At 40.5% G+C, this 15,499-nt stretch overlaps 2 protein-coding genes across 2 annotated transcripts in view; one reads left to right on the top strand and one right to left on the bottom strand.

The window, feature by feature from the left end:
- tsc1b (TSC complex subunit 1b) overlaps nt 1–4,581 on the bottom strand; it is a 29,547-nt gene extending 24,966 nt beyond the window's left edge. Inside the window, exon 1 of the mRNA XM_034896421.1 lies at nt 4,399–4,581. The gene's annotated coding sequence lies outside the window, so the exon portion shown is untranslated. The remainder of the gene's footprint in view (nt 1–4,398) is intronic.
- A 5,994-nt stretch (nt 4,582–10,575) lies between these two features.
- Nucleotides 10,576–14,754, top strand: gfi1b (growth factor independent 1B transcription repressor). The gene is made up of 7 exons (XM_034896899.1): nt 10,576–10,916; nt 11,309–11,400; nt 11,807–11,983; nt 12,597–12,817; nt 12,938–13,075; nt 13,637–13,802; nt 14,258–14,754. The coding sequence occupies exons 2-7, from the start codon at nt 11,316–11,318 to the stop codon at nt 14,434–14,436; spliced, it is 966 nt and encodes a 321-aa protein (XP_034752790.1). The 5' UTR covers nt 10,576–10,916; nt 11,309–11,315; the 3' UTR covers nt 14,437–14,754.
- Nucleotides 14,755–15,499: the final 745 nt, after the last annotated feature.

Here is a 15,499-nt window from a genome sequence, read left to right as displayed (position 1 = left end):
CCAGATGTTACCAATAACATGAATAGTGGCTCAGTTCTATTCAAGTGCCACAGTAAGTTGTGGCCGTGTGACAGTGGGCCGACATGCACAATACCAGGACCCTGAAACTGAAGCGGCTAAATAGAATTCAGCCATCATTCATTTCATTATTTACACCTGAGATTTTCCTACTGTCAAAATGTATTCAGCAACGCTGGCTTACATACTGTGTTACTGAAATGGCAAAATAAATCACTTTCTCAGGAAAGTACCAACTCAACAGGCAGGCATTGCTACTTCTATCACCGAAATGGGTCTAATAACAAAGCTTTGCTTTTCTACATTACCACAGAACATGTGAACACCACAATAAACTAGCTGGGATATGCCCATAGACTGCAAATATTAGTTTTTATTGTTATATCATTCATATTTACAAACGATGCAGATAACTAGCATAGGGCACAATGTATCACTGATTATCCATTGCAATCATGGTGTTTTGTTGACATGGCTCAATGAGAATACTACCACTGAACCATAATAGAGTTTTCCCTAGGTTTTTAGAGGACTTAGGCCCAAAAGATGCCACGCACTCGTTTGCAGATCGCTGGTGTGATCGCGCATTCATTTGCATAAAGCTTAGTGGTTGTGTGTTGGAAGAAAGAGATCACCTTAGGCTGTATAAGAGAAATATTTAGCCAAATAATCACAAACTCTATTCAGGTACATTGTATCTTTAAAGAGGCCCAACAAGTTGTACAGTTGCAAACATACAGTATATGTAGTGTGGACTCTAAAAATGTCCTTTTTTGGGGGGGAAAGTAGATGCCACACACACTTACACACACATACACAACCACTGAGTATCTCTACAATCAACAGTTTCAAGATTAGTGTCACCATATTAGCATCTGACAAAATGTGAACCCTTCTGTTCCTGAGCTGTGGTGTTGAATGATGGCCAGAAAAGCGCTTTTGCAGTTAACATGAATTCACAGTACTGGCTAGTTGACCTTAGACCTCGGTTCTGTCTTATCAAACCATCCGGAGCGTCAGGTCACCCTATTTGACTAGTTACAATCGTCCGCATTTACTATCAGTGTCTGAAATGTAGAGTTTACTTTAAGAGTTTTTTTTGTTTGTTTTTTTTTAAATTTTTTTTTACATTTAGTATTATGCTGTCTATATTGGAAATGTGCTTCTAAAACCACCTGGCCTAACGTGTTTACCATTTCAGATAACTAGTCGATTCATGTTGTCTGTGATACACTGAGGCTACTGGACGCTCAGTCAGTCATTCAAAGTACAGAAGGTCGGGGGAGCCTTGCAAATCTCCATCTTAAAAACCGCTATGAATAATCCTGATAGGCAGGTCAGAATCGTCAGGGGGAGTGTCTGCACCCAGCAGCTCACTCCCTAACAGGAGTAAATGAATCAGCACCAGACATCTCCTCAGCTCTTAAGACCTCCTCTCAACACTCAACATATTAGAGGCTGAATCCTACAAACTATTCCATTATCACAGAATAACCAATCTTTCAACACGGTCACATGCTACCAAAACTAAGACCAAAGGAGCCAAATTGGAGTTGGTCATGAAGAAGTGAATCAATAACCAGTAACATATTCTATATAATTCTATATATTCTATATATAACTATATAACAGTTTCTATAACCAGAAACAAATAAACATTATTAATGTCCTTAAGCCGCTCTCGTTCATAACTAATCAAAATGTGCTCTTGTTTGTTGACTCACAGAACAGGTCAGAGCGCATTTCTTTCCCTGTTATCAATGAAGTGCTCAGTCATGGGGTTTGGGAGTCAGAGGGTGGAAAGTGCATTCAAACCGTGGCTGGTTTTTTCTTGCAGGGACAGGTCAGTGGCACAAACAGGAACCACCCTCAGTGTGATCTCAGGCAGCTTGGGAACGCTCAGGAGGACACAAAGAACCTTTATGCTTCCATGTACACACACTGGAAGTAACACTGGACTGTGTGCAAGCGGTTACCAATAGCCTCCTTTCCTCCTGGGTGAATATATTTAAGCACTTAAAAAACTGATTTTAAGGAATGAAACTCAACACAACTACCCTGTTCAGTAAGCAAATAGCACATTTCCTTTCATCTCCCTGCTGCATGGGATAAACGGGAATGAAGGAGTGGTTAACTTGACTAAACATGATGTAGAGCAACTAAGATGAATCTATTCATTCATATTTTGAAAGATCCATTAAGTTTTTGGTCTACAAAATGTCATTAAATAGAGCAAAATGCCAATAAAAACTCCCAGAGAATGTGATTGTTCTCTCCAAACCCCAAAGATATTGATATAATAGTACATCCTTCTAACTGAAGAAACTGGAAGCAGATGTTCCAGAATGTTTTACTTTTTTTGCTAAAGAGGTTAACAGTAAGTATCGAAAATGTTGTCTTTTCAGCCAGTCAATTTATCAAGTAAGGGACTTATTATTTCAGCGATAATAAGGTTATGAGCCTGCACGCTTTAAAGTGACCCACAGCAACGAGGATACAGATCAATAATTCAATTAATTCAGAGATAATAGCAAATGTTAACTTTCTTCACATAATTTTTTACCTAAATTTAATATGCACAAAACAAATGCAGAACAGTTGTCTATATGCTCTTTCTAGCTCTGTGTACTGTATATATTAATTTAATTTGCTTGACAATTGTTAGATATCTTATTCGTGGGACATTATATGTACAGTATGAGGTTAAGATATTGTGCTGTTAGTTGCCGTTTGGTTTGTTGTTTATTTAATTAGTCTCAATAATTCCATGGAAGTCACGTAAATAGACAGGCGCACACACACAGCAGTAGATCAATTCACCCAGTCATATTTTACAGCAGCACGACTGATAAAAAACTGCAGCACAGGGCTGGCAAATATGCAAAAGAGTTTATCCAAAAATATATTTAAAAAATCTGTTGATCTGTTAATAGGCTGACATGACAATGAAAAGTTAATGTAAAAGAATAGAATACTTTAAAAAAATGAATCCCACACACTAGAAGCACTATTAACAGTGGGTGGGTATCATCCGAATGTTTCAATGCTGAAAAACAAAGCAAACCGTTTGAAGACATTTAGGCTGTTGGAGCTTGTGGTTAACTTCATTAATGAAAAATCACACAGACCCTCATTCATCCCAACAGGCGGCTAGAGCTGCTTCCCCAACCCCAGGACCCTTCATTTAGACCGGGAGATATCCCGCTTATATTAGACTACGTCTAAATGTGGTTAATTTCTTGTACGGCGGATTCTCTGTTGGGACATTAAATGCTGATGCACTGAGACGCTTCCAATATGTGGTTAAATTAAATAAGGGCTTTGTAGAAAAACATATGCATCAAACCAAGGTATTGAAAAAAGTATTCTTCTTAATAGAAGTACCAAAAATAGTATTGCACTATAATTTGTATTGGCGGGGCCATAGGGACCTTGAGGACAGTGGATTCCTGTATTTTTTCAAAGAAATTGCTTTAGGTTCATTTTTATCATTATTAATAATAAGAATAAGAATATTACAATTCTGGTCAAACAAACTCATGATCAGTACAGCCCTGCTACTAAAAGAAAAATTGGTGCAAATTATGAGGAAGAGACATGAGCCATGGTGACAGTGAGCCCAGTGTAATGTGACCAAGCGATTCACTAGTTTCAAACTGTGAAACTAGTGAACCATTTTGTCACCATGGTGACAGGAGAGTCTGATGGCGAACGAATGAGACAGGATATTAATGATTAACATGATAATAGGGGAAAACTGTGCATGCAAGTGTGTCTGCAGCCAAAATATAAAAGCTAAATATAGAACTATGATGCAAAAAACTGCAAGAGATCATTTTTACGTGAAGCAAATTAAATAACCAAACGGGCCATAATGATAGTCAGTGATAGTGCCATGCTCAATGCGAGCAGAGCAGAGCCTAGCCTGGCTCGGCCCGGCCCGGCCCGGCTGAGGGCTGCTGTATGTGGACTGGCCACTGGCTGCTGCCTGTCGTAAACAACTCGCAGAGAACAATGGGCAGGGTTGGGTTTACTTTATCCGATTATTGGAAAAATATATAAGCATATTTTCCTCTGGCAAAGCGATAACCCCTTTTGAACGTGACAGAAAACGCAGCTATAACCACGGATACATGTCTAAAGCGTCAACATATCCTAAATCCATCACCGGCTCTTTCCAAAAACAAGTCAGTCCCAACGCCAAGAGCTAACGTTAGCTGGCAGCAGCGACCCACACTCGCTCGGGATTCATCTGGCTGGCAGTCGTGTTCAATCGGCGTAGAAGCAAGCCGAACACCTCGTTTGCAGTAAAACGAGTCATATGCGTTAATATTCGCTGTAAGAAAAACACATGAGACATTAATAATCGGAACTGTTTACCTGTTAGAGTAGCTGCACTCCACAGGGCGCCGCCATCTTGAACACCTCACAGCCCATCCCACCAAAATCCGCCTCCGCTGTCGGGCTGCATGCAAACTAATCCCACAAATTAGCGCCCCGCAAATCGCAATTACAACTCTAACAACTCATCGACTCAAGCAACAACTAAAATGAATGTAATAAATTGCATGTAATAACTCAGATGTAGTAATTTCATGTGTACGCTGGTTACAATGGTTCGCTCTGTTGCAAAGCTAAGATTGTTTTTCTAATCTCCCCATTGGTGGAAGGATGAAATGTGTGTAATGCGGTTTCGCGTGACCCACATGTGAAAAGCGCACGCGCAAATTAGATTTTTATTCAGGTAGTGTTTTTATATGAAACCCCAATAACAGCAGAAAAAAAGGAATTGATAATAAGCTGCATATATGTATATATGTATGTATGTTTGAACTGATTTATGTAGGTTTGCATGTATGTATGATTATGAAATTCAACATAATTGAAAAGTAAGAAGAAATGCAATTTCTACATTTTAAAGTCAGGATTTTGAGGTAAAAATATTGTAAAGCCTTTTTCATAACTGAGACTTAACCTAAATTGAATAATTTGTCAAAAATAAAAATTGTGACTCATCTCATAATTTGACTAAAAAGAAAGAAAAAAAAATGATGTGGGGTCCGGGACCCCCAGTGGTTTACGTGGGGTTTCCATGGTTTCCCAGCAACAAAAGGGAATCATTTATTGTCACTATAAATTCCATGCAAAGTCACACAGTAATAGAATCAGGGCTTGATGTTAGCTCACCAGCCATTGTGGCTAATGGTATTCGAAAGCTACTAGCCACTCATAATTTTCATTAGCCGCTACTTTGTGGAAGATTACACTTTATTCAGTTTTATCTTAATGAAGTTGACCATGGTGTGCTTTAATTTACTTCAACCCTTTTAATTGCAAAAGAGCTCTGAAAACACCAAAAGCAAGACTTCATCAAATGTTCAACTCTAATAATGTGTGTAAATCTCCTTTTTCTGCAAGAGCAGAATGAATGGTGGGACACCGAGCTATACCCTTCACACATACAAATACACACTGCTGGGTGTTAGTCTTTTCTAAGTCGCTTTTTTGTCCTGAAAAGCTTTTTTAAATGTCAATGACGACATACACATCATGCGGCCAGAGATACTGCTTTACGGAAAGCTCTGAGTCAGTCAATGGGTTGCTAACGGCGGGTGATGGCTTGGTGGTATCAAATAGCGCCATAGGAGCTATTTGTTCTAGAGAGAGGCTTACCCCCTTCATCATCTCGAGGCATCAACAACACAGCTGACAGGTTAGGCACTCCCTGTCAATACACGCGCAAGAAAGAGTTTTGCTAATGTTTTAAAGACCACGGCGAAATATTCACTCTGACAGTCTGGTTCTGATTTGGATGCCATCAAGCAGGATTTCCAGTTGTAACCATTCCTGACCAACCAGCATTCCTTAGCAGAGTGCGAGCGTGTTAAGGGCAACAATGACTAAACCTATGAGAAATCGAAAGGACATGAGTACTTGTACCTTCAACTTTTAACCTTTAATCCATGTTGAAATTACAATAGAATCTGAGATTTCTCAATGACAATCAGACGAAAAAGACAAATTCAGCCGTTTAGCTCCATGGAGTCCCATTCATTTTGCACTGAACCGCGATCACCCCCAGTGGAACTCTGGTGCAGCTGCTACCAAATTCAGTCCAACGGGGCTAAACAGTGAGTCAAAAGGCTTTCTGTAGATGGCCTCTGCCTATACCTTATGTAGTCCATGACCTATACAGACACAACCTTGCCTTGGCTTGCCATGTCACGTGCACATGCTGAATGGAGCTCTGGGGGACATTTTAAAGCAACACCAAATAACGTTTCCTCTTTGGTCCCTCTACAGGCTGAAACGGGAATTTTTACATTCACGCGTTCTCATTCCAACTTCAGATCTGCTACCCAACGTGGGAAACTCGCATATTGCAGTTAGCCGATAGAGGGCCACAAAGCAGATGCAGAAGTGCTGTTCACCCTGTTACAAGTCGAAGAGCCACTGAAACGATTTGGGCAACATTATTTGAGGGCACAAAAGAATCTTTGGTGTTGTTTCATGGAATCACTGCGGCTTGCTAGTCTGATGTGTTGTACGGGCCACCCTACTCCGGCCGTGGGCTGCTGCCTGCTGCACACTGGGTCACAGCTGTGTTCCTGTTAGGCAGCGACACAGCGGCACCTCCATCCACTAGTGTTAATAATTAGTGTTAATAATATAAAGGCATGCCATGTGCCAAAATGGCTAGTGTGATTGACTGAGTTACCGAAATCCACCCGCATTTGGCGGGTAGGCGGGTGCTAATGTCAAGCCCTAGATAGAACGTAAGACTTTTAGTCATGGAGACCGAGCGCTCTGAGTCCTACTCCTAAAACCACGCCCAGTGCAGGGTAAAACAATCAGCAGCACAATTTGGGTTGTTTGCTATGTTGGTAGGGCATCCCATCACACAGCACTTTTTAGGCATTTTCTGTTGTTTGCTAGCAGACGGAATTAATGAGGAGGCTCCTTCACACAATACAAGTCATTAGAGCAGAGAGTTGTTTTACCCACTGGTGGGGGGTGGACTTACTGTAAATGTGCTCTGTTTCTATGGCTTCTTCTACACTTTCTGTAATAAAACATCTAAAAGCAGATGCAGGACCCTGGGACAAAATCATAATCTAATTTGTGTCAGTTTAGGGGTCATTGGCGTGAAAGGGTTTGGGAACCACCATCTCAGAATTTTTACTCAGCATTGATATTTTTACGTTTGCCAATCCTGACATTTAGTGTATTTTTTTTTTTTTTAAAGCTGAACAAAGCCAAATTAAAATTTTACATTCGGATGACATTCAACATTAATGATATCATAAAATCTAACGTTGCATCATTGTCACTGACAAAAGTCCCTGTTTCTTTCTATGAAAATTATTGTTAATTGGCTGCTGTCACACAAGTGCCAGAACAAGTAAATGTAGTTTCAACCCTTTACAACAAATACCAATATATACATAGCCTACATTAACTTGAATGAATGATACAAGGACATGTGCATGGTGGGATATGCAGTAAAGTGAATGTAACCATGAGATGTATACAGTGTACACTAGGTTTCTCTCAAAACGTGATTCCACACAAATGAAATTACATTATTCTTATTCACATCCATGCTCTTTTACAGCAACACTTACCACTGCAAAATAGATACAAGAACACAAAGAATAACAACTGGATAAGAAAGCCGTGTTTAAAAAAAAATTATGATCAAATTTGTTTTTGTTTAAACAAAAGTGCAAAACCTCAGTGATTAAAATTGTTTCAACCAGGATTAATTTTGTGAGCTCTACCTCTCTCCCCTACTGCGGGTTACTAATGTAAATTACCATGAGCGGTATCTAAATTCATCTGGAAAGGCAAGCGGCTGCGACTTAAGATGTCTACTCTACAGAGGAGCAGAGGGGATGGTGGCCTCTCAGTTCCCAACTTTAAACATTATTCCTGGTCCTTTGTCTGAAGACCCCTCCTTACATGGTTTAATCCAATCTGTTTGTAGGCATACCTTAGAAAGTGCTATGACAGAGCCTTGGTCACTCCATGATGTTCTTTTCTGACAATGTATCCAACAAACAGTGTGAGCTACACTTTGGCCCCATTGTCTTTCATCAAAACTTGGAGATTGGCTGAAAATATTGCCGCATTATTTAGTAATACAGCACCCCTGATTGGTGGGAGGCCAACAACAGCCCCGTAATGGGAACAAAGGGGAGTTCACAATCTGAATGATATTTTAGGCGAGGTTGACTTCTCTGATCTACAAAATGCATTCAGTCTACCACGTTCCTCTTTTTACTTTTACCATCAGTTAGGGTTGGCACTCAAGGCATCCTATTTGGAAGTTATTTACTGTGCAGCCTAAAAACTGTGGCATGGTATCCAGGCTTTATCAGTTCTTGGCGTCATCTGGCCGCACTGCCCTTCCTATTGGGAGGATCTGGGCACGCCATTGCTCAGGACTGATTGTCGATCTGGACTGACATGATGTAGAGTCTGACATCCCAGTACTATCACTCAATCCAGACCATCAGCAGATTCACTATAATTGCAACAGGACATATATCTCAGCCCCGTGAAAATGCACCACATTAAAATCATTAACAGCCCTTAATGCGTTTTCGGCCCAATCAAAGCTCAAGGTGCACATCATCACATGTTCAGGAGTGCTCTCCTCTCGGTCAGTTCTGGAACAAAGTTGCATTCAAAATTTCTGCTTTGATAAATGATACTGTACCCGTTACTGTCAATGTTTTGATTCTGAATGATCTGTCAGCCCTTCAGCTCTCTAAAACTTGGTGTTGTTGCTGGTGTTTACATCTGCTAAGAGGATGATTCCAACCCGTTGGAAGCCTCCTCATTTCATGTCTATCTGTGCATGGACCCTTGCCTTCTTGGATGTTGTGTACATGGAACTGTCGACGGAGTGCATCCATGGACCCTGGACACTTGGTCTGGACTGTAGCCTTGTGCCACCTCAACCTGCGCACGTGATTGGTCCCTTGTCTTGTGTCTGTGTGTGTGTGTTCATGTGTGTCTGTTTCTGAATGTGTTGTTTTGCCTCCAAGCTTTCCTCTCTGTGTTTTATTTTTAACTCTGGGACGAGTTCCAGGTCTAGTCTATTGTTCATAATTGTATCTGTCAATTTCTAAATATAAAAAAAAAAACTAAAATTTTGATAAAAAAAAAACAAATATGCAAAACATTGGTCCAGATGACACATAAAGAAAAGTACACTACAAACACAGTCTCCACAATCCTTCCATTATGTCTGTGTGTGTGTGTGTGTGTGTGTGTGTGTGTGTGTAGGAACCTTTATTATGAACTTGCATCTCTGACAATGCGCCATTTCTTTTTTTTTCAATGATCTTCAATACACATGCACAGCACAGGCTATATAAGATAAATACACATTGCACAACATGATTTAAAAAGGCAGTTCAGTTTAATGTTATGGAGAAATAAAGCCTAGTCACAGAACGGATTCAGAGATGGTTTTTAAGGGTAAATGAATCAAATGAAAAATCTCAAGACCCCAACACTCGTCCGTGTCAAGATAAATGAGACACAGGCTGTCCACAAGATGTCGCACTTGCACTTCTTCCCTCACACATCCTCTCATCCTCCAAATGGTTCTCGTTCTAAGACTCGATGCTCTTTTAAGGAAGTAATAAATAATGAGTTGTCAGTTTTTTCTGAAAAACTGTTGCCCCAAATAATTGGCTTTTTTAAACATACTTCTTTCTTTCATTATCTTGTCACTCAGTGCGTGCGTGACTAAAGAAAGCTGCCTGTCTGAGTAGATAGATAGATAGATAGATAGATAGATAGATAGATAGATAGATAGATAGATAGATAGATAGATAGATAGATAGATAGATAGATAGATAAATATTTATCCCGAGGGAAATTAAGGTGTCTAATGGGTTATACACAACATACACTCACACAGACACACAAACATGTGACATCCACGCACACATACATAGTACAAAAACAAAGGTAGATATCAATGGTGGGCCCTACGGTAAAGTTATATTTCAGCGTGTTTCAAGGAGCGGTGTGGAAAAAAAAATCAAATGCAGAAAGGTGCAATGGTATCATAGCGCAAATACTATATCCACCGGTTACTGAAGTACACAAGTGTCCAAGTGCTTTTATAACTAAAGAAAGAGTCAACAGTGTTAGTCTCCTGGACTGGTTTGGTGTGTGTGTCTTTGGAGGTGCTACAGACTCCTAGGAGCTTCCGCTCATTAAAAACATTGTGCACAACACAGTCACACACACAGAATTATCCGACCAAATCCTGTAAATCAAACATTGGGAAGCAGAAATGGTCAGATTTAAAATGTATTTAAAAATAAATAAAAAATAAAATAAGTTGATGTTAAATTGATGTGTGTTTTTATTATTGTTTCTTTTGAAGATCAGCGCAATGTGCAATTAAATGCAAACAATACTCTTCTTCTTCTTCTATATGCTTCATTTGAAGCCCTGAAACGCTGTGCTTGAAGAGCATATGTCAGAACTTTAACGTGACCATGTAGGCTTGTCCCCCGGAGCACTGGGTGTTCTGCGTAACTGTTCCAGGGACAGCGCAGGCCCCGTGTTTTTTTACGCAAATTTCCACCTGCAGGTTGGCCATTTCATTGGTTGAAACCACAGTCAGATTCTCCTGCGAAATTATCTGATTGAAAATCAGGGAGGGGAGAAAAAGAGAGAGCAACAAGTGTGATGCTTTTCAACTGCTTTGCTTTTGGGACTTTTAAGGAAAGGATTTTCCTGCGCAGAGCCGCTTCACACCAGGACAACATTCTTATTAATAGCAGTAGTCTTATTAGTTATCTAGTTGAAATAGAGTATTATTGGGCCTACTGCACGTTTCATTTTGACTGGAACCTGTTAAACTAACGGTGAGTAACTACCGACTATCTCCTGGAGGTAAAATAACTTTTTACTAGTTAGAGGGAAACTTTTGACGACTTCAAACACCTTTTCACAAATAATAGAACAATTTAATCCGTAACATTTCTCAAATGTGCTAATTAAACGTTACGTGTGTATAGGCCTGTTGAAAAATTTGAAATATATAATCATTTATATTAGCCTATATTATGATATTTGTAAAATTAGCGCGTGAATTGAATATATGGCTACGGTTATTTCCTAATGCATTAAATTAGCCTATAAAAAAGTAACAGTAACTGCAATTAAAGACTACAAAAATGTAGGAAAACTTTATTTCAAAGTACGCTTAAGCCTAATTGTGTCACTCACTTTTCTTTTCATTTTTTTTTTGGTGCAGGATTAAAATGCCTCGGTCTTTTCTGGTGAAAAACAAAAGGTGCGCTTCCTATAATGTTCACCGATCATATGAAGAGGCCCCCACAAGTGCAGGTAAAATGCCATATCTGTGTGTGTGCGTGTGCGTGTGCGTGTGTGTGTGTGTGTGTGTGTGTGTGTGTGTGTGTGTGTGAAGCTGTGGTTGAAACATTTAAATAAGCCCTGGCTACTTTTACAGCCCTATGTCATTATTAGCAGCTGCTGCGTTCAAAACAATTTTTTAAGACATATTTTGAGAAGGATAAACACTAATCATACATATGATATTAATGAACTCATACATCATTCTCCAGTTCAACATGTCAGGGTTAAGCACTGAATGTTTCTTGTTCAAACAAAATGTCCTCCAATAGTAACCCCGGAGTTTTGTTGTTATAGAATATTTACTTGCTATTTAGTCACACAGAGACATGTCTTTTGCTTGAATCAATCACACTTTTTATTTGTTGTGGATTTGCAGAAGACCCACTAGAGGTCCAGAGCACAGACTCTGAAGACAGGCCTCAGTCAGAGGGGCGGTCTCCCGCTGCGGACCACTGCTCTTTAAAGGACGAGACAGAGCTTGAATGTCCCTTACCTGCTCACCCAGAGCCAACCAGACCCCACATGGCTCCCACACAGCCCTATTACCTAAATGGTAAGCTGCCCTTGCGCATAGCTCCATCTTTATTTGCTTTCTCTACAGCAGGGGGCCCTCCACAGTTTTTACACCTAGGACCCCGTAGCTGAATAAGAGACGGAGTAGGGACCCCCTATTATTACACATGTATTGTATAGAATTATGTTAAAGCAAGCCGGATGGATGAAAATAATTGGATACTGATATATTATTGATCATGTTTTAATGTTTAGCATGCATGTGGTATGCATGCATCCCTAAGTTTAACTGCAGGGGGGCGGCCTCTGGCTCACCCAGCAGGAGCGTTGGCCCCGGGGGCTGGGCCCGGGTTTGGGTCCGACCAGTGGCCCTTTGCCCCCAAAAAAATCTTTAAAAAGTTAAAGAAAAAGTTTAACTGTACCTTACCTTATCTTCAATGTGTAAATGAGGCCAGTAGGCCGATTTTTCTTTGCTTTTAATATATGTTGGATTCATATTGTATATTTTCAGACATATTTTAAGTTTTGAAATTACAAACGTGAAAAGTGGAATTTTTGCAATACAGTATAACTTTCAATCAGATAGGTGATTCTTTTGTGTGTGTGTGTGTGTGTGTGTGTGTGTGTGTGTGTGTGTACGTGTGCACCCTCAGAGACTCACATGGCCGGGTTCCCTCCCTTCTACAAGCCGCCGTACGCCTGGGAGCCGGTGCCTTCCTCCTACAAGCTCCGTCAGATGAGTTTTAGCCCCACAGTGCTGCAGCACGCCAACAATCTGTACATCAGCCGCAGCCCACAGCCCCCGCAGCCTCTGGACTGCAGCACCCACTACTCCCCCACCTCCAACACCTACCACTGTATCACCTGTGAAAAGGTACGCACCACATGCTAGCCTCACATACGTGTACTGTGCAAACATAAAGGTTAAAATGGAAAGCGAAATTGCTCTGTATCAGCTGGAAGCACCTCCGATAATGGAACAACACTGTTTTAGGTGTTCTCGACGCCCCACGGACTGGAGGTTCACGTCAGGAGGTCGCACAGTGGAACCAGACCTTTTGGCTGCAGCATCTGCAGGAAAACCTTCGGCCACGCCGTCAGTCTAGAGCAACACATGAACGTTCACTCTCAGGTACATCACTGACTCCAAGACGCTGGACCTTAATGGGCTACACCAGAATAGATCAGTAAATAAGTTCCTACATGTCCCATAATGCTAGTGTATTTATCCGATTTTTTTTTTCTAGTAAATGTCCAAACCTTTTAAATCCGACGCCTTCAGTTTGTGACACAGGCTCCACGTTAAAAATGTGTCTTCTCCATGCCCAAGCTGAAATAACCTTGATGACATCACAATTATTTTGTATATCTATAGACCCCTTACAGTGAAATGTCTATTTCAATGTTTTTGAATCAACTTTTTTTTTTTTTTAAGTGCCCATTGTAGCACATTATAAGTCTGTTTACTGAGCAGAACTCCTCACAAGGAGTAAAATGGATGGCTTGTCCCTTTAACAATACAAATGACCCTGCCGCCTTTAAATTGCTTATTGGTAACCTGCTCTATTCTGAGAAAGAAAATGGAAATTATTTTGTCAACTGTTGTTTTCAAGGCCAAATATTAAGCTTGAAGCTCATTTGCTTATTTGTGGATGATTGTGTAACGCTTTTTTCTACTTTTGCCTTTGACCAGGAAAAAAGCTTTGAGTGCAAGATGTGTGGCAAATCATTCAAACGCTCCTCTACTCTCTCCACGCACCTGCTCATCCACTCGGACACGAGGCCTTACCCCTGCCAGTACTGCGGCAAGAGGTTCCACCAGAAGTCTGACATGAAGAAACACACGTACATTCACACCGGTAAGTCACAGTGTGTAGATTGTTTTACAGCAGGCGGCCACATATGATACTGTCCATGGCTCCTCCTGCCGTAATCTACTTTCAAGGTGCAGCATGTGGGAATTGTTAACAGGAGTAATATAACTACTGATAAATCAGAAAAGGAAATTAAACAAATGCTGTGTGGTTTTGCATATCTGGTTTTCCTGTTTCATGCCGAGCTCTGTAAAAAGGACTCTATGCTGTCACCGTTTGTTGCAAATAAATGTTTGACAAATCTGAACAATGGCTTGATTCTTCACCCATGTTTTAATGCAAAACTTCGCTTTTGGGGGAAAACACCCAGGCACCATTCACAACACGGATGACAAACTTGATTTTCCCGAAGCAATTGTAAAGAAACTGCAACTTCTTTACACAAATCATTCCTAAATGATTTTCTCACTGCGTTATTTCTCCCTGTTTTTATCTTGTAGGTGAAAAGCCCCACAAGTGCCAAGTGTGTGGTAAAGCGTTCAGCCAAAGCTCCAACCTGATCACCCACAGCAGGAAACACACGGGCTTCAAACCGTTTGGATGTGACATTTGTTCCAAAGGCTTCCAGCGTAAAGTGGATCTCCGCAGACACCACGAGAGCCAGCACGGCATGAAGTGAAGAGGAAGCCAGACCAGGCGCTGTGTTAATGTGTAGAATACATTTCTATTCCATCAATTCAATCAGCTAATATCAAATTCTGATTGAAGGCTATTTAACTATAGCAAAATGTCATCAGCATAATGAAGAAATTGAATCAATAATATATTGTAAGGGATCTTTCAAAGATGTGTTTACATGTGAATGAATGGGAGATGTGCTGTTTTCACTTAGCATCAATATACTTTTGGCTTTTGATTACAAGAGCAACAAGAATGTTATTTTTGGTTTCATATAATTTATTTAAAGTGTGCTTGAGCATGGAATTGTATGTTATGTTGGCTGGAGTCTGTGTGTGAGTTGATAAATGCTTTTAATTAAAATAAAAGGATGAAAAGTAGGAACGTCTTTGGTCGCTCTTTGCTATGTTAAGTATAATATTACAAAATCCGTTGCACCATAATGGCAAAATACATGCACACCGTGCACTGTAAACACGTGGAGCACCCCAGGGCTGAACACGCTTTTACTCCCTGTTTGCTAATTTCTGTGTGTTTTTCTCAGTCACTTTCCAGTCGGAGCAGGATGTAGAATAACTATGTGACAGTGGCCTCAGGTTAAAATCTCTTACGGGCCCAGAGATAGCGTGTAATGAAGTAATGCTGCATTCAAATAACACACCTGGAACACCATGCAAATCCGAGGCCGGAGAGATAGTCATTCCTGGGAGTCAACTAGAAAGCAGACTGTAATTGAGCTGTGTCTTCCCGTTTGATGCTATGCAGCGTCTTCGTTATTACTTCAGAGTGACAACCAGCTCTGTGATCTCCGAAAAAAAAAAAATCACAATTGTCACTGTCAGGTAGACCATCATAAACTTTTGGCCACACACCCTTGCATACTATACATACATGTAGTGTGAGTGCTTGGTCTAATGGGATACAGGGATTAATAGGAGGCTGTAAAAAAGGGATTGATTACTTAGTCAGCCGTTACCACACCCAGCCCGCCTGTTGGATTAACTTCAACAAACAAGTAGCGGCTCTAATGAAGACTCACCTCCTTCCTCAAACACCAAACCTGT

The sequence above is a fragment of the Etheostoma cragini genome, chromosome 16 (assembly GCF_013103735.1).
Source record: "Etheostoma cragini isolate CJK2018 chromosome 16, CSU_Ecrag_1.0, whole genome shotgun sequence".
Taxonomy (NCBI): Eukaryota; Metazoa; Chordata; class Actinopteri; order Perciformes; family Percidae; genus Etheostoma; species Etheostoma cragini.
This window is presented reverse-complemented; position numbering and strand designations above follow the sequence as displayed.